The sequence below is a fragment of the Phallusia mammillata genome, chromosome 6 (assembly GCF_965637545.1).
Source record: "Phallusia mammillata chromosome 6, kaPhaMamm4.hap1.1, whole genome shotgun sequence".
Classification (NCBI taxonomy): domain Eukaryota; kingdom Metazoa; phylum Chordata; class Ascidiacea; order Phlebobranchia; family Ascidiidae; genus Phallusia; species Phallusia mammillata.
In genome coordinates this window covers 27,043,836-27,064,409 of record NC_137257.1, presented here as the reverse complement: position 1 = coordinate 27,064,409, position 20,574 = coordinate 27,043,836, and the positions used below count along the sequence as shown (strand labels likewise).

Sequence of the window (20,574 nt, the reverse complement as noted above, 5' to 3'; positions counted from 1 at the left end):
GGTTGAGTTGAGTTTATTTCGCTTTGTGAAAGACAACGTAACGACACAATTGCACTAAAACAATCACCAAGCCGGAAATAGCTGCGCAACGTTGAAACGTTATGGAGCGCAAAAAAGTGATAAAAAAAGATTTAAAAGGAATAAATTGGTTTAAACTTTCAAGATGCAGCTGTTGATCATAAACTTAACTGTCTACAATCATTGCTGTAATTGAAGACATTAAACATTTTGTACACGTACGTTCAAGAATTTGATCCAACTTTTTGTGACGATTAGAATATCTTCAGCTTATTATTATCTTGTCAGTAATTGGGCGTTTTCTTGCAACGTCGCCGGTTTGAAATGCATTTTCCACGTCATAGAACAACCTAAACTTAAATACGTCATTAGCTATCACTTATCACGGGGAAATTCCTTTTGCGTGAAACTATTTTTGCAAATAATATATCACCTGACTATACGCATCCTGGATTTCACCACGATAAATAAAGTCATAGATCACGAGTTGTTACGTCACAATCCCCTGTGTGCTAATTAGTCAGTTGCATAGAATAGAGACGCGGTGTGTTGCTTTGTTCGTTCATAATGCGGACGTTCTTTGTCGTTTGTTGTAGGTGGCATGATTGTATTGGAATGGTTGTTGAAACAATTGTTAATTAGGAGATGTTAATTGTTGCTGACAGGATATACCTCGTATGGTGCAGTTCACCAAGGTTTTGTAATTGTGGTGCAGTAAATTATAAGCGCGGTATAAGAACATAACAGTAGTTGTAATTTATCCTGGAAAATTATAGGTCAGCTCAAGAAGTCAGTTGTAGTTACCATTCACAAAAACAACATTTCATGTTGGAAGCAAATCACATAGGTCTGCTCGCGTCGCTACAATGTAATGCGTCGCTTTTAATGTACAACCAATCATGTGTAACCTGAAACCGTGGCAAGTTGGGTGTCTAACGTAAAATTGTCCACCTTTTTTCCCAGTCCCACCTTACTATGTAAAGGTTAAGGGACCAGTTTTGTTTTAGGAGAAAATCACAAACAGAGTTGGGTTGAAAGGCATTCGCAAAATCGCAACCATTTGTAACCAGCGGACCGAATACTGTGTGAAGTAAAACTATTTTCACTTCAACAAAGCTGTGTTGTAACGTTGTTGCCATGCGAAAATGTTAGAAAGTCGCGGTGGAGGTTAATCAACTTATTACACAGGGGTCAACAAAAATTGTTTGGTTAAAGAATGTTTTTGAAATGGGAGTAAAAAGTTTTGGTTTTTGTATGCTTAACTGAGGTTTGTAACTAACTTGCTTGTTTGTTGAAATAAGACACCAAAATCAGCACAGCACTTGTGCTCTGTTTGTGGTTTGTGGCGAATCAGTAAGTGAGCATTATTGCATGATTATAACGAGTTAGAGTAGACGATACTCAAACGACTGTGTATAGAAATGTTGCTGAATTACTGGGAATTATTGTAACAGCCTCCCTTCATAACAAGCAGTGGTTTCTGTGCGCAGAGGTTTATTCACATCCCCTCGGGCTAATCTGCTTGAAGTGCTGTGCTGTATTTAGTGGTTTACGACTGTCAGCAGTTCTTCTATATTGCAGCTGTAGTGGTTTGGTTCAAACTAGTCGTTGTGCTTTTACCGAACATTGCTTTGCAAGTTGTTGTGTATTTGAAACATTTGGTTGACTAAACTGTAAGATAGCAAGGTTAAACCGGGTTTGTTGGACTATACTTTTATAAAAGTTGCTTTGTTAAACTAGTCAACGTGACTTTTTGCAACCAAAGTTCAATTCGTTGCATATTATTATGGGTCCCCTTCCCTGAAGGGGACACATATTGTTTTTGTCCGTATTTTTTTTTTCTTTTTTCTTTTTTCTTTTTTCTTTTTTCTGTCTAACGCTGGCTTGTTAGACGCGTTTGGTTAAGAAAGAGTGCTTCAAATTTATTCAAATTTGCACAGATGTTAGTTATTAATCCGAGTTTGGTCCCCGTGAAATTTGACCCCAAATGACCCAGCGGTTTACCCACAGACCCCCAAAACGTAAAATGTTTAAACGCTCGTTTGGTCAAGAAAGCGTGCTTTAAATTTATTGAAATTTGGACAGATGTTAGTTATTAATCTGAACTTGATCCTCCAAAAGTTTGACCCCGAATGACCCAGCGGTACACCCACAGGCCCCCGAATCGTAAATGTGTCTAATGCTCGTTTGGTCAAGAAAGACACTGTAGGCAGAAGTCCCAAGAGAGTACGTTTACGAATAATAGGGCAGAGCGGGAGGGCTCGGCTTGACGTCGGACAGACGTTTTACGAGAGGTCGTTTCGGTGATTAGATATCAGCTGTTTTGCACAGCAATGCTATGTCGTTTTATTAAGTTATCACTCACATTTTCAGTTTTGGCAAAGGTTTCACACCTATGACGTGATTTAAACCTAATAACCGTGCTTCGGTTTCGTATATGTCAAGCAAAACTTTGTTAATCAGACTAAATATGAAAAAATAAACTTGACTTTTTTGGAAGATAATTTTTTTAAAATGCTCGTTGTCAGGTTGGCTGCTGCATGACCACGAGTTACTTAAGGTCAATTAGTAGGTATTACTAACACAGTTCAGACCTTTCTTTCGTCATAACGTAGCGTTTTTTTTAATCAAATACTCAAGGCATGTATAAATTAGGTGAAACAGTGTTGTTGAACACTAAGGACGGCGTGCTATTGAAAACGGTGTCAAAAGGCCAAACAGTCGTTTGGTGTGTGCACCCTAAAAGGTTACTACAGGTCAATGGTACTCGTTTTGCGAAACAAAGTTAAATGAAAAACAATTTGTTATGTATACACTTGCAGCAAATCGCTTTTTAATTTAAAGTGTCTGTAACACAACTGTTACAGCTTTCTAGAAAAAAATTGTGTTTAAAACCCGACCTTGGACGACAACATCTGGGTCAAAGCAAGAGATTAAATTGAAAGTATTTGTTTCGTTCTTTTTTAATGTTTTTGTAATTATACGACAATAATAGTGCAAAAAAATACAAACAAATTTTTTTATTGTTGGGTTAATGTTTGTAAAAATTTGTTCTTAAGAATTAAAAAATCACCGCAACATTTGTTTACCGTAAATCCGCACAAACGCGCGTGTGGGACTTCAGCGAAACTAATCTTTGATGCTTGAATAAACATTTTTGAAACTAATCGATTGTTTTGTTGATGTTTTTGAGTTTGTTGAAAACATCAACACTCATGAGGTTTCCCGCGTAATTCGGCGCCGCTTGACGCACTTGTTCCACCAGAATAACAATCACGTACTGTCGCGTCATTGTGACGCAACAGAGAGGAGAAATACGTAGGTGGGTCTCGTTTAAAAATACCAAAGAATTCGAGTGGAGTGGTGCGCAGAATAACTGATATGACGTATACCAGTGTTCTTCAACCTGTGGGTCGCGACCCCAAGTGGGGTCGCCTAAACTTTTTCTGGGGTCGCTATAAATTCAATTTACTGGCGTTTAAATTTATTACCGAAAATGATATGTTTTTTATCTAGTTCACAACCTTTGCTCATGTTTTGCAGTACAGCTTGCTACCTCGTGTCACAATCTAATCATTGTGATGCTATGATCGATATAAAACACAAGTTGTCCTACCCCATTGTTACGCGATAAAGCACCATGAATGACATATTGTGTCCAAAATAATACAACGGGTACTGACGAAAATACATAAATTTTCTAAGTTCTGCAAACTGGTAAGCTTTAACGCGAATTATATTGGCCAAATTAAATGAAGTTTTTTGGTTCTAACATTTGAGCGTAATAATGCACGCTGAATGCTAATATTTTATGTCTACTTAAACATTAAGTTGGCATATTTACATGAAAATAGTTTCAGTTTCGGCATTACTTCAAATATTCTTCTCTCTTTCGGAAAAAAAATGGGGTCGCATGAAAATGCTGATTCAATTTTCTTTTAAATTGGGGTCGCGTTCAAAAAAGGTTGAATGCCACTGACGTCACCATAGCACATTGTCAGACCATGAAGTTGAGAAAGTTTCCAGATTCTAGTTTGCGTGGGTTCATGTGGTGAGAAATCACGTACAAAAAGAGTTTAAATTAGATTTAGAATTTCACGAACCTTGCGCACACGTTGGGTGTCGTCGATGAAAGGAAGTTATACTAGTTTGGTGTTGCTTGAAAGTTTGTTTTTTTCAAATGATTTCAAGTTTGGTGTTTAAATAAACGTTTCAGCTAATACAGTGTAATTAAGTTGGGCATTTTTCGTAATTGTTGTACGATTTAGATTTAGGGTCGAAGGTTAATGTAAGGGTTTGTCGTATTTTTGTGTCAATGTTATTTTATGAACTCAACACGTTAAGAATGCGACTGCGCGAGTGTGAAGGTCACGTGATTATGTCACGTCATATACTCTGCGCTTTCTCATTCAGATGTGAAGAAATGTCAGAAGCGTCACGTTTGGGCGTAAGTGAAGTGTCGGAAAAGTTAAGGTTTAATGCTAGTGATGAGAAAGTTATGATAGTGGATTTAAATGAGAGCTCAAGAGGGGTGGGACTCTTATAAAACGAATTACAAATTTTGTAAGAATGTTTTCAGTAGGTACAATTACATTATGGTCCAATCAAGTGTATGTGGTGTCAAAAACACATGTAAATCACGTCATAATGAATGTTCCATTTTTGCATATACGTCATCGGATTCGAATGTTTTTGTGATTTAGCTTCAACTGCCAGTACCAGGTTGTCATCTGCAAAACAACATGTCTATCACTAGCATTACTGTTGTGTTCTGTACAGGCTCCAGCAATTGACGAGTTTTGAGGTGAAACAGTGTTGTTAAAAGTCATTTTTTTCAATGAATACACGAACATAGCAGCAACGTAAAAAATTTCGGTCTTTATTCCACCAAGTTACCTAATGTAATTTGAACCAAGTGGGTTAATTCAATTTTAACGAATATGTCACTTAATTAAATTTCATTTTTTCATTCCTATTTACAGCAACATTTTAAAAATAAAGTTTTCATAACAAACCTACACAACCATATCGCGTTCTATGACAGCTTGTGACGTCACAACCAGCAATAGCGGTTCCTCCCCGACATCGCGTTGAGCAGGAATCGCGGTTTGGCATATTCGTCCTATTTGTGTCGGTCCAATCCAGGGTAGTGAGATGTTTGATAAACTGCAGGGAATGAATGCATTGTGCTTATCAGTTGTGATGTAATAAGGGCATTGTGTTAGGTTAGTTGTATTGGAATGAGTGCATTGTGTTGGTTAGTTGTGAGATGTGCCAATGTTCTATATCACGACAATAAGTTGCTGAATTCATTAGGAATTTTACTGGCGTTACTAATATAGCAGAGCAGTTTATATCACAACGTTTCAGTTTAGCATGATCGCCTGTTAAGACTTTTCTTTACATGTGTCATTGACAAAGCTTAAGAAAATCAAGGTTTTTTGCTTGGTTAATTTAGAAACGTAGTTTTTGAGGACTTACAAACCTATTGGAAGCTTTTTTTGCCACCTTACACGTGTTAACCAAACTGCCAGGGTTGACTTCACAAAACTTGTTGGGAAACCCGCTTTAGTAGCGCTAAGTCTAATGGGTGACCAGCGCAAATACAGTGGCGCTCGTCAAATTCGACTTGTCGTCATTCTTTACTACCGGGCCTGTTGTAAACACAAGTTAAGAGGTAAAACTGCCTCCCCCCCCCTTTTGGACAGAATTTCGTCTCCATTGACTTCTCCAAACGCATTATTCCGTCACAAAAGGTTGACAAACACAGTGAAGGTTTGTGAATAGACTGAACAAATGTTAAAACGTTTATAACTAGGATCGCTGCTTCACATATTGTGCGGGTATTTAGATGAGAAAGTTGCTTTCAAGCACGTAGCACTGACTCAGTCCATACTAGTGCCTGTTTTAGCGAATGTTTTCCCCTTATTTGTCACCCCATAAATATTTTAGCACTTTACAGAACAAATATTGGAAATGTTTTGAAGTTGGGATTTCAATTTGTAGTTGGATTTTTAGCAGGATAGTGTTGTTATTATTTGAACTAGTTGCTTGGTAAAAACTTTAACCAAATCTTTACTTTTTGACAGAAGTTAACGTTATAGTCAAAAGTAAAAAAAATATCTGACAATCGCAATGGCGGGATCTTTAAGTTGTTGCAAGTATCTCATGTTTTTCTTCAATCTGCTCATCTTTGTAAGTATAACTTTCAACAAGTTACTGCGTGTGGTCTGCTAATATCATTAAATTAGCCCATACACCAAAGTTTAACATGTTTCTGGCAATAAGCTTGCATTAACCAACCTGTAAATTTTCACGTTTTTAAAAGAAAAGTTTAAAGCATTTTCACCTGATTGTATGTTGAACGCATAAATATCTCCAACTCATCCGTTTTACAGTTGGGAGGAGCAGCATTGCTAGGTGTTGGGATCTGGGTGTTGGTGGGAGCTGATACATTCCGCCAGTTGATCTCCAGCGATCCTGCCATATTCAACGCTGTCTACATAATCATTGCTGTGGGATGTTTCCTCTTCATTGTCGGATTCCTGGGATGCTGCGGAGCAATCAAGGAGAACAAGTGCATGCTAGCCACGGTATGACGTCACTGTTACGTAATCACATGCGTCACGTTAAGCCTATGACACCATATTGTTGTTTCCGCGAAATTTTTTAGTTTTGAAATTTTTTCCACCCTGTGACTATGACTGCAACAATTTGGTTACGTCACAGCACCAATGACGTCATAACCAGTGGTGGGATTCAGCCAGTTCGCACCGGTTCTGTAGAACCGTCTCACGAAATTTTATGAGATCAGCGAACCGGTTAGCATTACTGGTTACTGTCAATGGACTTTTTGTAACAGAATCGCCTGAAAGTATGACTCTTGTGATAAAACCGGCTGAAAAAACATTTGAATCCCACCACTGGTAATAGGTAATTAATAAGGAAAATTTAACTACTGGCGTCATGGTGCTGTGGACGTGCGAAGTTGTGTTTTGTAAAACAGAAATAGCGCTTTTAAAATTTTCCGATGGAACGTTATTATTGTTTAACGCACAATGCTTTGGCGTTGTTGGATTTGCACTGAATTGAGAAATTTCTTTCAGCAAATTTGTAGAGTAGCAGTAAAAACACGTCTGCTATTGTTCCGTGCAAGTTCAATCTAACTTTATGGGCGTTGTCAAGTCGTAAAACATCCGTTGAACTTTTACTGTTGCTTATCCTGCGACGTCTGCCATAAAACAAACGCACTGAAAATCGCATGTAATTTAAATATTGCGAGAAAAAACATGAACATTTTCACGCACCTTTTTTATTCATCTTTAACAATACAACTTATCATATTCAAACATTTGTTTTTATTCCAGTTCTTCGCTCTTATCCTTGTCATCTTTGTGCTGGAAATAGTTGGTGGAGTTTTGGCTTTCGTCTATTATCCAAATGCAAAGACTGCTGCACTCAACTCGATGAAAATCTACAACGAAAACACTGAGGCTGGGAAAACTGCTAAAGCTGCCTGGGATAATTTTGAAAAAACGGTGAATTTAAGTTTGATAAAATCTCGGACAAAACAAATGTAAACGACAACACAGTTTACTAACCCACTCCATATAAAAGTTAAAACCAGAAAATATGATGCATAAAGAAATGCATTTTAGTGTTTGCATAAGATCTGGCAACAGTAACATACTGGATGTAGGTGCTCACAATGTTTACTAAAAACAGATGCATTGTGGAGGCGTATTTAATTGTTGGTTAAATTTTCCAATTTTGCAAACGATCATAAAATTTTATAATACATTGAGGCAGTGAAAGTCAGAAACTGTGTCAACACTTGCACAATATGCCTTGTTTGATTTTTTCGGTTTGATTTCAGTTCCAATGTTGCGGATTGAACGGACAACAGGATTGGATAAAAGCTGGAATTCTTCTTCACATTTGTGCCAACCCTACTGTGGGATGCGAATCCCAAATCAAGAATTACTTCTGGGTCTTGGGAGGAATTTCAGTCGGAATTCTCTTCGTAGAGGTCAGTAACTGTTGACTTGTTCCGCTTGATCAACCAAGCGAGATTTGTAAGCCGTTGAAGCTGCCTAAAAAAAAGAAATGCATAAAATAAGTAAACTGCTAAAAAAATCAGTTAATTCAGGGCTAGTTGTTTGTTGTTCGATTATGACGTCATGAACGGTTTGGAACCTTGTGATTGTCTTTTTCAGCTCCTTGCGATGATCTTCGCTTGCTGCTTGTACAAAGGAGCGGATAAGGAGCGATACGCATGAGTGAACACCACCCAGTCACGTGACCGATACACATGAGTGAACAGTACTACTTTACGGTCACGTGACTTATGTACATAGCAACCGAACAATAACAACAATGTGAAGCTGCCCACAGTTATGTTTCCTCCTCATTATTTGTCTGTTACGACATAATCGTGTCTTTATGACGTCACACTCGCCGATGTAGACTGCCCGGATTTGTAAATTGCCTTCTTGTTTTCTTTCGAACTCGGCATTATTACTCAATAAACGTAATAAACGTAAGAATGAATGTTAACACAGGGCAAAGTAAACGTTTGTTTCAAGGTCAATTTCTCACACATCTCACGATTTAAAGATTGACTGAAATTTGCGTCATAATAAACTTGCAAATAGAAGAAGACGCGTCTGTTCAGATTAAGTTCGCTCTGTGAGTTCACTGGTTATTTTCGCCCCACCTGATTCCTGCTTCTGTATATTGTTAGGTTTCAAATACGTCACCAATTTAAATTCTGTAAAAAGGTTATTTATTCCAAAAGTAATTTCTTTGCTGCGACGTTTTTACCAATCAATGAATGCCGCATTGCTGCTATCGTTTCACGGAATCCTAATATTTATTAACAAGCTTAAGGAAAACCCACGTCTGTGTCAAACAGATTGATCTCTTTAAAATTACGGCAATGTTTTAAACTTCCATTACAAGATCCATTTTCAGTTTATAAATATTTCAAACCTGGGTTCTTCTCTTTTTGTTGTTGAGGTTATAAATAATTCACCAGATTCGCTGATGGCTTTCCATTGCGCGGCTGATACCCCACAAAGATTTACAGAGTAGCTAATGGCGTTTAGAAATGCAAACCTAAATACGCTAGTGGAGTTGTTTGCAACAAAATAAGGTGAAGACGGTTTTAATTTACTTCGCCACAAGAAACAAACAAATTTTATCCAAATACAGTTTGTCAATTTATTCAGTAAAATAACGTCCCAAATAGACTTACGTTTATAAATACTGGGAGTTACATAAAAGAAGAATGATAAAAGGCGCGAAAAAAGAGTCGCGTAAAACCAATAGTTTGTAAATGTTTGAACGATTGGCAGTTGTTTCGAAACCAAGCTTTCTGTATTTTAAACAACCAATTGAACAAGAATAAATAAAACTTTCCACCGCTAGATGTCACAAGAGGGACAAAGGTTGCTTGGGAATATTTTGGAACCTTAAACAAAACTATCAGCCTAAAGGTGACGACACCCAACAACAGCTTTTAGGCAAAAGTCGTCAGTTATATTTGCATTTTGTTTTAATTTACAACATGCAAATTAATTTCACAGCACAGTTTAAACCTCAATGCAACAAAAAAAAAACAATATCAACAAAAAATAAACAATGAAATAATCCCCGTCAAAAAATGTCGATTTTCAACCATTTTTTTCTGATGTTTTGGACAACACCCTCCAGTGTATAAAACGTATTTTTTAGAATATTGCCATTCACACAAATATCTTATTTCATAAACATTTTAATTTACAAAGTAATTATTGCTGAGCATAGAAATCGTAAACCGGTTCTGCGGGTTGATCTTGGTTTGAAAGCCATTGCACCGCGTCAAGGTGTCAACCCACGCAATGGGTTTCGTCTAAGGCAGTAGAGAAACCCTTGTTCGGTGCAGAACCACAACCGAAACGAGGAAAACAGACTGGCGCACAAAAAGCGCAAACACCTCGATGAGATCGTCTGAAATACATTGATTTTTTTATGTGTATGGAAAAATAATGATACAGATAACTGGGTTATACTTACATTACTAAAACAGCTTGATTTCGGATGATTGTACTGTATATATCCGGAAATCCCACTAAACTGCCCTGACGGCTGACGATGGGGGTTTACTCGTTAAATTTACGAACCAGTCTTTGTTTATCAAGCCAAAACATATGCCGGTATAAAAATTAATTTGTAATTATCATGAGTGCCATAGTCATAATTTAAGTTGTATTTATAATGCAATGCAGAGCTACATAGGAAAATTTTGGATGGCTTAGAAATCCGGAAAGTGTTTTTACATTTTTATTTCATAAATTATCACCAGTTTTTATAATTATCGAATCCCATAAAAATTTTTTTGTAAAATGCAATCTATTTATGTTTAGCTATTATGAGTGCCGGTTGTAATTATAACGCAATGCTGCATGGGATAAATTTGGAGTAGGTTTAAAAATTCGGAAAATCGTAATTATCGCTTTTTAAAATTTTGTTTTATAAATTATCACAAGTTTTTGTAAATCTTTTAATCCTTTATAAACTCGGAATCTTGTTTTCACCGGAACAGACCAATATGAGGGACTGTGCACAGACCTCCATATAATGTGCGGATCAAAAAATAAAAATAAAAACAAGTAAATAAAAAAAAAAAGAACAAAAGGAAAGAGGAAGAAAAAGAGAAATAAAAATAAAAAATATAAACAAGAATAAAAACAAAAAATACAATAAAAAAAATAAACAAGGTTCCGGGAATTCTGTGTTTTAACTAAATCATTAATAATTATTTTTATTTTTTAGACAATAAACTCGAAAATTTGGTAATTAAATTTCTGCAAAAAAGCGGAGAACTTTACTTTTATGGAAAGTTTCAACCGAACTTTTTGTTAATTATTTGATTTTTTAAAGGATAATTTTGCAGAAATTACACCAACAAGCGAATTAAGTTTAAATCATGTGTCTTTTAAAAGGCATTAATCAGCAAATGATTAGATTTATAAATTTGGATTTTTGGCTCATTTCAATTCAGCCAGTTAAACCCCCTCGTCGCTGCTCGTAAACTTGACTCAACTAACTGACTTTGAATCTGAAATGCCTGGAGAGTTTGGAAAATGTGGTTAGAAATTAAATAAATTGATTGATTCAAATTTAGTTAAATTCACAAAATCTTATGTAATACAAAGAGTCTGTCGTGCTTTGTGTCTGGTTGGTATAAATTATGCGAGATTAAAAGTGACATTTAACCGGTCAAAGCTTAAAGTTTGAATTTAGAGGTTCACCCAGGGTTGTGAAACTATTAATTTAACAGAAACAAACAACAAACAAATTTGTGTCAGTATACAACTATACGGTAGAATGTTAAAATATTGGACATAATTTCGCCGCAGAGTATCGCATAAAATTACGCAAAAGTAATTTAATGCGAAAATATTACAAATCAATAATTATACTAAACATAAATAATATTTTAAACACCGATCCGCGATGTACGGTTTAATTAAACTGAAACCTCGAATATTGTAGTAACCGATACTGGAGCGTTTCTTTCCCTGCAGCTGTACTGATGGATAAAATAATTTGATTATAATGTTGGTTAGATTTGTTATAGCTGACAACCCTGGGTGAATCACACGACAGACTCGTAACACAAAACTTATCCGGTTTGAAGTTGATGGAAACGTTCTTGTATCGGCCGGTGGAAGTTGACTGGAGGATTCCTGAAATATACATGAATGTTTGGTCAAAGGGAGGAATAGTATAAACCCTGTTGTGGGATATTTGTTTATAGACGTGTTTTTTGGAACCTTATTCAAAATCGTTAAATTTCATTTACCAACTAAAATAATGTATGAAGATATAAAATAGAATTATTTTACCTCATTTCCGTTTTTCCAACAGTTTTAATACATTCCGTTTCCGTTTCCGTTTCCGGTTTAGGTCTATGTTTTCCTTTACTCTTCCGCTGTTGCTCTTTCTCCATCTAATGTTGTTCCTCCTAATAACATAATAATCATATGTTAATGTTATTAACATATACAAACGTAAGCATAGCGGCACAGACGTGTATTTTTAAATCACTGTGGGTTCACAACATTTTGACGGTAAAAATTACAACAAGTGCATTAGTTGTTAATACGGAAAAATTGTTACCCCGATGTTCCCCTTTCACAGCTCCTTATTTTCCTCCTCCTATTCTCTTGTTATTGTTCTCTTCTCCTCCTCCCACTCCTCCATTCAACTGCAAAACAAACTCTTTAAACAGACTCTATAAACTTGACACTATGCCTGGCAGCAATAGCTTATTTATTTATCTTTAAACAGACAGTGGAAAATATTTTTGTTACAAAAATAAAAAATATGAAAAAACTACAACCCCCTCTAGTGGCGGATCTTTGTAGCGCGCGACAGTATGACGTCATTCCATACCTTCTACGTCATCAGCAGGTGACGTCACTAGACACATGCACACAACACAAATTTTAAACAACATCGTATTTGCCGAGGTAATATGAGGAAAACTTACGTTTCATCAAGATTTCGTCATTTCAGTAAAACTTCTCATTTGTTGTCGTTCGTTTCGCATCACCGGCTCCAGTGACGTCATACAAGCGTGACAAAACCGTGTTCTATATTATTTAACCGATAATTGTGACGTAACAGTGGCAGTGCTTATGGTAATTTATATTAATTCTGTATTTTTTTTTGTAAAAGCGTTTTTTCGCGACATATAAGCGTTAGAAACCAGAACCTCATTTAAAACCCGCAAAACTAACATGAGGAGCTGTGCACACTCTCCATATTAAATAGTGCGGCGAAAAAAATATAAAATAAGGGTAAAGAAAATGAGGAAGTGAAGTAAAAGAGAACTGAAATATGGTAAAAAAACAAATGAGGTTCAGGGTGTGAATTGACACGAATATTTATTTTATCGCATTTATCAAAGTTTCGTTGCAAACAAGGTTTTGTCAACAGTTGTATGACGTAATGATGTGTGGCGTCATCGGCAGGAAAGATGGGTGAAGCTAAAAACATAAAATTAATAAGTTACCACAAATCGCAGTGCGCAAGGTCTGTTAAAGTCTTTGCACCGAATCAGCCGGTTACCAAACATTTCCATATGGCAAGGCGTAGGCTAGAAAAATCTGCGGTGGGATTCGAACTCAAGACAGGAGTCCTTCCGGGAGTAGCGCTCTACCAACTGAGCTGCATGCACAGGCTCAGTGGTGAATCCGCCGAAAGTCGAATCACAAGCACCGTTGCCTGCCTCGTACGCTGCACATGTCAGCTTCGTAGTAGGGGATCGCCAGATCGACCAGTATCAGTTAAGATGAACATTAATTAAGTTATTACAAGATTAGACGAATAACAAAAACAAATTAAAGCTAAAATGAAATAATTTGTTTAATTTATCATCATAGGAATTTAAATTGTGTTGTTGCTATAGATGCAAGCAGACAAGTAAAAAAGGCATTTACAAGCACATGTTAAGGTTGGGCAGATAAAATATTGTATTAAAATGGTAACAAATAGGAAAGCATGAATTTGAAAACCTGTTTAGCACTAGATCACAATTTACAGTTAAAAATCGACTACTACCAGAAAACGTAACTTGCTTGATTGTTACCAAACTTACCTCGTGGTTTCGTTGCCTCCGGAATTTGACGAGAAACAATCAACGTGGGGCGCTTCAAGCTGGTCTTGATTACTTCAACATCCAGCAGTTGTTGTGTAAGGTTTGTTCCAAGCAAACAAAACTTGAAACTGAACTAATGGTATTGCTGCCAAAGACACAAAAACAACTATATTGTGCATAAATAACCTAAAAATCTTTCCAAATGTGAATAAAACTAATTGCAAAACTTTTCCCTTAGGCAATCTGCTTAATTATTCTCATGTAAAATATTTTTATAAAAGCAAAGGTTATGGATGAAAGTTTAGAAAAAAAAACTTAGTCGTTCACCCTTTGGTCTTACTTACATCCATTGCTATTATAAGGCTCATTAGTCTTCATCCACCAAGCAACAGACTGGGTGATTCCAGCTTTTCAATTACGAGTATTACAGCAGCTTAACTTTTCGATTTTTTACCACTAACTCTGTATTCTTTAACCTTCAAGTACAAGATCTACACAATCTCTCACTCATTCCCCTTCAGCCTTTTATACCAACTCTCATGCCCCTGAGGATCAGCTTCGTGTTCCTGAATCTTCGCGCCAATTTTCATCAAAACAATATTAACTGAGACCAAAAGAAACAAACATGTTTTCCCGGTTTATACTGGTCTTGTACAAAGATGTCAACAGTAAATTTTATTTGCCAAAATTCACATTAATCGACTGCACGTGGTTTTACTTTTTTTAGGTTCCACCAAGCTACATCAACTGGTTAAAACCAATATTTTCGCGTTTATTATTTGATACAGTTTTGTTATGCTTGCGTGTGGGTGACTACAAACGTCAAAGTATTTATTACAAGATGTCGCTATTGAGTCATAGCTTCTAAATAAACAATGTAATTGTTTGTTAATGTTTAACAAATTGTTTATGCAACAAACGCGTAACGGTCAAAAACCCTTCCGAAAACAGTTGAAATGTTGCACTAACTTCATTTTGCATTAAAACAACTTACTTCAAAGCAAACGTTGCCGCTAGTGGGAGCAAGAGCATTCAATGTTGTAAAGTTCCGAACCATTGAAATCGAATTTGATGCAATGAAAATTTCATTTGGATTCAAACCGACTAAAACAAGTTGCCAACTGTAATGCAAGATAGAAAACCTGTAGTGTAGGAGTCGACAAACAAGTAACAGGGTGAAAGAATATCAACAGGTTTAAACGGGACGAACCAGTTTCCACAAACCTGACCCACTTAATGCGTATGATTTTATAAAACTTACATATTAAGCAAATTTTAATCAGATAATCTCAATATCGAGGTGATGTAACAGTCGGAAGCAATAAACGTTCATGACAAAACACAATACGTTTGTCCATAGGCACAAATCCTGTTTTAAAATTTGGGCATCGTTCCAATTAGTGCGGTGATCACATTCCAAAACGTGTTCGCATAAGGCGGACTTGTTAACATCCATGTGTTTGACTGCCACTTTGTGTTCTTTGGGGGCGTGAATTAGACTTCGCTTTGTTTGACCAGTGTAACTCGTATCACAATCACGGCAAAAGACCTGGTAAATAATTTCCGTACAATGTTGTGGTATACTGGCATCTTTTGGTTTTGGTAGTAACTGCCGAATTGTTGCCACTTTTATGATCAGAAGAGACAATATGGACTATGTCAAGAATCCATGATAATCCACGTATTTTCTTGGTATTAATTTCCCAACTATCGCATCATTGGTACGAAATCCTAAATTATTTCACAAGATATTATCCGTGCGTTTGAAGAGGCCAAATTTGAGATTGAAATTGTATTGCAGAAGACAACAACACAGCCTACAAGTCACGCAAAAAGGGCCGGTTTTCTTTCGACAAACTGAAAAATTATCCAACAGTGACAAGTTGCCCGGAAGAACCCCCACTAACTTCGCGTTTGCAGCATTACTCAGTTTCAGCATCGTTCCAAACCCATTGTTAATCGCGTTTCGATTATACGAGACTTGTTTATGTCGCGAATTTCGATTGATCAGCAAACTTCGTTATGACGTAACAATACCTGACCTCGGCGTCAAAACAATCCGCTCTGAAACCCGATTCTCAGTTGCATTGTGATGTCACAAGTTGATTGATGATAAGCGGATATTGAGGTGGGGGAAACAATAGAAACGCGCGACGGAGGGTTTGTTTTGATTCGAAAGTGTTTCAGGGCAGATTTGGAACAAACAAAGTCACAGAGTTGAGATTTTAAAGCTGACCTCGACAATGTAAGCGAATTGTTTAATGTAAAGTTCATCCTAGAAACAAAATTTGCAAGAAAAACGGTTTCCAGCAAAGTTTTCCGTGTTTCCATGACAACGCGACGTACGGAGACCAAACTAAATGTCACGTGACCTTTATTGTTGCACCACAAAGCATCCGGTGGCCGCGGTGGAGACAATTAAAAGGAGAAAGTGAAAAAAAGCGGAAACAAGGTCGCTGTGATTAATGTGAGAAGGAGATTAGCTGAGCTTAGCCGGTAAAGTTGGGTTTATAACCAGTGGTGGGATTCAAATTGTTTGTCAGCCGGTTCTATCACAAAAGTCATATTTTTCAGCCGGTTCTGTTACAAGAATCCATTGACCGTAACCAGTAATGCTAACCGGTTCGGTGTTCTCATAAAATTTCGTGAGACGGTTCTATGGACGGTTCTATGGCTGAATCCCAACACTGATTTTATGCGGAAACAAACAAGAAAATGTTGACAGAATCTTTCACCAAATTCAGATGAGGAAAAACTTCATCAAATATTTATCGTCGCTCAATTTAACTCAATTCCAAATCTAGTTACACGCTCTGTGACGTCACAAGGCAATACCGGATGACCTTGTTTTGAAGGTCAATTTTTAAAAGCAACGTGAAAACCTCGCGGAGGCCCAAGCGGTAAACTCATGGTGTCTACGTGACATTGGAGGAGTGCAGATCAGATTACACGAAAGCAGATGAGAGCAGCGTATGTGCACGTCCACTTTATAAGTCGGTTATAACTTTGTGCTTGCTGCAGTTGCAAAGGTGGGACCTACTAGTGGATGATTTGTAGATTTTGTGTTTAGACATTTGCAATAATTTGAAATCTCAGAACAGTTGCAGATAAATAATAAAGTTTTGTTGGGAGATCGATAAAAAGAAATGTTGTGGTAGAATAAATGAATAATAGTAAGTTATGAGCAAAATTATTAAAAAGCATATCCCTACAGTTTCTTTAGATTAAATATTTAAGACTTTTTTTGTATTTGAAAAGTTACTCAAAACAAAACCGGTTATTCATGTCTGCAACAGACCGAGTATGAAACAGCCAAACTACTCGCACAAGTCAACGTTACTCGATTAACTCTGTCATTTGGCGGGGTCAGAAACAGTTAAGAACATTCGACAACCTTTCAAGCGCCGAAAGCTGATATCCCAAACAATCTCTGCTCGACATTGACCTTTACATAAAGTGGTTTCCGACTTTGTGAGTATTTCGGGAACTTTTAACGAATCTGCAAACGAGCGCTTCGACATTTTCAACGAATAATTTGCGGTTAAAAAATTGTTTCTGTGTTTCAATTATGACGTATCAAAGCTAGGTCGATTGTGACGCAGTAAAGGAGAAAACAAAAAGTCCAAAGGATTTCAGAAAAAAGTGAAAAGCTGTCGAAATAAAATCGGCCGTCGTTTTGAACTGATATTTCAGATTCTGCTTTATCCTTCAGTGGAAAAAGGTTTTTAGTGAAAATTCCAGGTTTAGCGGGAGATAGTTGCGACAGTAAGCCAACAACCTATGGGATGATCGACAATTTATCTCAACGAAGTAAAATTGCTCGAGAAAATAGCGGGTTTCCATGGTAACCAACATAGTTACAGGGCTCGCGACGTGAATTATGTAATTTCATAAAGTATTCGATGCAGGCCGGTCGAGTCGCGGGTTTTACGATAAAATTCATTTTGGCAGAATCCGGGTTGGATATGATACAAGGGAAAAACAACAGCAGAGTTTTAGGCGTGAGTAACCGGGTTGAGGCAATGGCGGAAAAGTTAAAACTCGTTATTCCACCAGCCAAGATAACAAAGCAGGTAGAAACTGTAGAAAGTTGATGAATGAAGTAATTATTTATGCTCTGCTGCGTTTAAGTGCAACACAGTTCAAGTTGAAAAATGTGATTTTCCCAATTCAGTGTTTTGTTGCAAACTTAGATTGTAGAGTTTCCATAGATGTGAATATGGTTTGTTTTCCAAAAAAGGCAAGTTTCATTCAGATTTGAGTTGAGCTTGTCAACCGGCACGTGATTATTGTCATGCCAACAGCGAAAAGGCGCACAAACTCTGTTACGTCACAATGCAGTGTGATACCAAACCGGAAATCATCGAACGAAATTCGCACGGTGATTCCCCGAAACAGGAACTTAACAGGACGTCACGATACAAATTGAGCTTGAAATTGAATTACGTCATCGGTAACGAGGAGCGACGGTTGAGATGAGTGAGTTCGTCTGCGAGGTAATTAAGCTTGGCATGTCCGGTGACAAATAACATTTAACTGGGTTGCTCAGCCTGCAACGAGTAAAGGTTGTAATTAGTTTTAGTCGTTTCAGATTTGTTTGAACCTAAAAACAGGTTTGATAACTAGATTTGTGCAGTCAACCATGTAAAAGTAGAAAAAAAGCAAGCAAGAAAACTTGATTTGACGAGAAACAATTTGGTCTCAAACTGAATTGCAGCCTTTCCCCTTCCAAATTTAAGCATTGTCTTAATTGGCTTTGCAATTAGTTTCAGATCAGAATAATTAAAATCGATTTGTGAAAGTCCAAATGTTTTCACATTGCCAGTGTAGCTTACAGCCAGGACACAAATACACAAATGTATTAAAGATTCCCAGGATCAACTATTGACTTTAATATAATCTCATGCGGAGTCTATTACACAACAGAGGTCAGTTGTATTCCCTTGCTGATGGTGGTAAGTCTGACAAAGTTGAACTACGGCCAGAAGTTTTCCCACATGAAGCAAGTTTCAAACTAATTGATCATGTTCAACACTAATAAAACCAATGGACGATTAAAACCTTGGTAAAACAGAATCAGTCGGTTTTAAATGAAGGAATATATATTTCGCCTATGTGGCATTATCAGTTCCTGGAAATCGAAATACAAATCGATATAAAAATAAGTGCTAAAACAAACACACTAAAATGAATAAAAGCGGTAAAACAGTGTAACAATAAAGCAAGGGATTGCTGTTACTAAATGCTAAAGCTATCTGATCCACCCCAAAAACCAAACCAAAACAAGCGCCACTCTGGGCACCGAATCGAGCGACAAAATAAAGATGAGACGTAACAAGTAGAACAGGTACGCGCATGCAGGGAGATAACAACAGCGGTGAGTGCCGATGGAGTTTTTAACGTACTCGAGGCAGGACCATTGCTTGAATATTTATTTAAGCGTCCAGGGCTTTTCACAAAGGTATTGCAGAAACAAGTGGGGATGTCGGGTTTCCTTTTCAAATAATTAATGTGATTGCTGGCGTAATGTCGTAAAAGTTCTTTTGTCATTTTTTTCACTGTAATTAAATGTTTTCCAAATCGCCCTGTGTCCGCGCCATCGTACAGCAAACGAGTTCTGGGTTGTCTCCAGTTATTATTCCATCGGTTTGCTTGTAATATTTTCCATCATACTTCGTTACGACATAGTCGATGGTAAACAATGTTAGGTGCAGTAGTTGAATCTGTCCCTTTCTGCTGAAGTTCGCCTGTTCTGAAAGCGCTTCGGAAACTGCATCTTTGATCAGTGACCTCGGAAGGGTTGGGTACAGTGCAACGACGTCTGCAGCCGTTGTGATAATGCGACGTCCTATTTGTTCAGCTCTATTTAGGTTTGCTTCTTTCCATATTTTCACATCATCCACGTATTGCGTGCTGTCCCGACAGTATTCCTTGATTTCCGATTGACAGTATCTCACTGCAATAGGTTGCAGGATGTATTGGATCATTGCGCTGACTCGAGACAGTCGTACGGGAGTGTCTCGGGCCACAATAGTTGTAAGCTCGCTTTGTGTTAGCTTGTGCGTTTTTAGAAGTGGATAAGCATATGCAGGGTTTCGGTTGTCAAAGTATTTCGCGCGAGCGCCCGAAACTCCATGGTAGTTGTGCCCATTAACCTTCACACCAACTGCACACAGAAGTATTTCTTCTGATATTACAGCTCCAGTGTATAGAGTTCTTTTGCGTAACATTCGCAGGTTTCTCAAATTGCACCACACTTTTTGCAGTGCTTTGCGTTGAGCCATCGTCAGGTTGTTTCTTGTATGAAGTCTTTTCGAGCTCTTTTGTCTAAGTTGCGTAGTTTTGCTTCCGCAAGGTCAACGTAAATGGATGTTTCCGCATCCAGTTGTTCTTTGTTTGGCCTGGAATTATTTGGAAGCCTTGGGTATGTAAGGCAGTGATGAGACATAGTCAAAGGACGGTTTATATTTAAAAACATGTGCCCACTCGACTCGTCTTATGTGCGAATGAAAGTTTAACCACTCCTCGTCTCTAACACGATTGCTCCAATCCGGAGTATGCGCAAAACCAAGCCCACGGGATAGTAATGATGTAGTGTTATAATTTTCTTGTTTATGGCCAATTTTCTATTTGTGTATGTTGTCTTGGTCTTTCCTGAGGCTTGCATAGGCCTGTCAATCAAACTTTCGGGCCTAAACGGGCTTCCCAAAAACGAATCGGGTTCGGGCCGGGTTCGGGCTCTAATTTCAGGCACGTTTACAACTCAGTATCGACGAGAACTTGACACTAAGCCATGCTGTTGATGGTTTTAATCTATTGCTAAAGTTGTCGTTTTGATCGTATTCAACATATTACCTCATTGCACTTAATAACATTCATAACCACACATGTATTGTTGCAGATTATTA

The 20,574-nt window shown here is 37.4% G+C and overlaps 1 protein-coding gene and 1 long non-coding RNA gene across 2 annotated transcripts; one reads left to right on the top strand and one right to left on the bottom strand.

Annotated features, from left to right (window-relative positions):
* The first annotated feature begins 6,084 nt into the window (after positions 1–6,084).
* LOC145232372 (tetraspanin-18-like) lies at positions 6,085–8,564 on the top strand. The gene is made up of 5 exons (XM_080096983.1): positions 6,085–6,213; positions 6,417–6,611; positions 7,386–7,556; positions 7,895–8,047; positions 8,235–8,564. The coding sequence occupies exons 1-5, from the start codon at positions 6,154–6,156 to the stop codon at positions 8,295–8,297; spliced, it is 642 nt and encodes a 213-aa protein (XP_079953109.1). The 5' UTR covers positions 6,085–6,153; the 3' UTR covers positions 8,298–8,564.
* A 3,079-nt stretch (positions 8,565–11,643) lies between these two features.
* LOC145232907 (uncharacterized) lies at positions 11,644–13,544 on the bottom strand. The gene is made up of 6 exons (XR_013860950.1): positions 13,122–13,544; positions 12,557–13,055; positions 12,460–12,486; positions 12,184–12,271; positions 11,910–12,028; positions 11,644–11,750 (listed from the first exon to the last, which is right to left on the bottom strand). It is a non-coding gene; the product is annotated as an uncharacterized LOC145232907 (long non-coding RNA).
* Positions 13,545–20,574: the final 7,030 nt, after the last annotated feature.

Coding starts and splice junctions, on each gene's coding strand:
- LOC145232372 (XM_080096983.1), top strand. CDS start 6,154: ATGGCGGGATCTTTAAGTTGTTGCAAGTATCTCATGTTTTTCTTCAAT. Junction 6,612..7,385: donor ACAAGTGCATGCTAGCCACG/GTATGACGTCAC, acceptor TTTTTATTCCAG/TTCTTCGCTCTTATCCTTGT. Junction 8,048..8,234: donor TCGGAATTCTCTTCGTAGAG/GTCAGTAACTGT, acceptor TGTCTTTTTCAG/CTCCTTGCGATGATCTTCGC.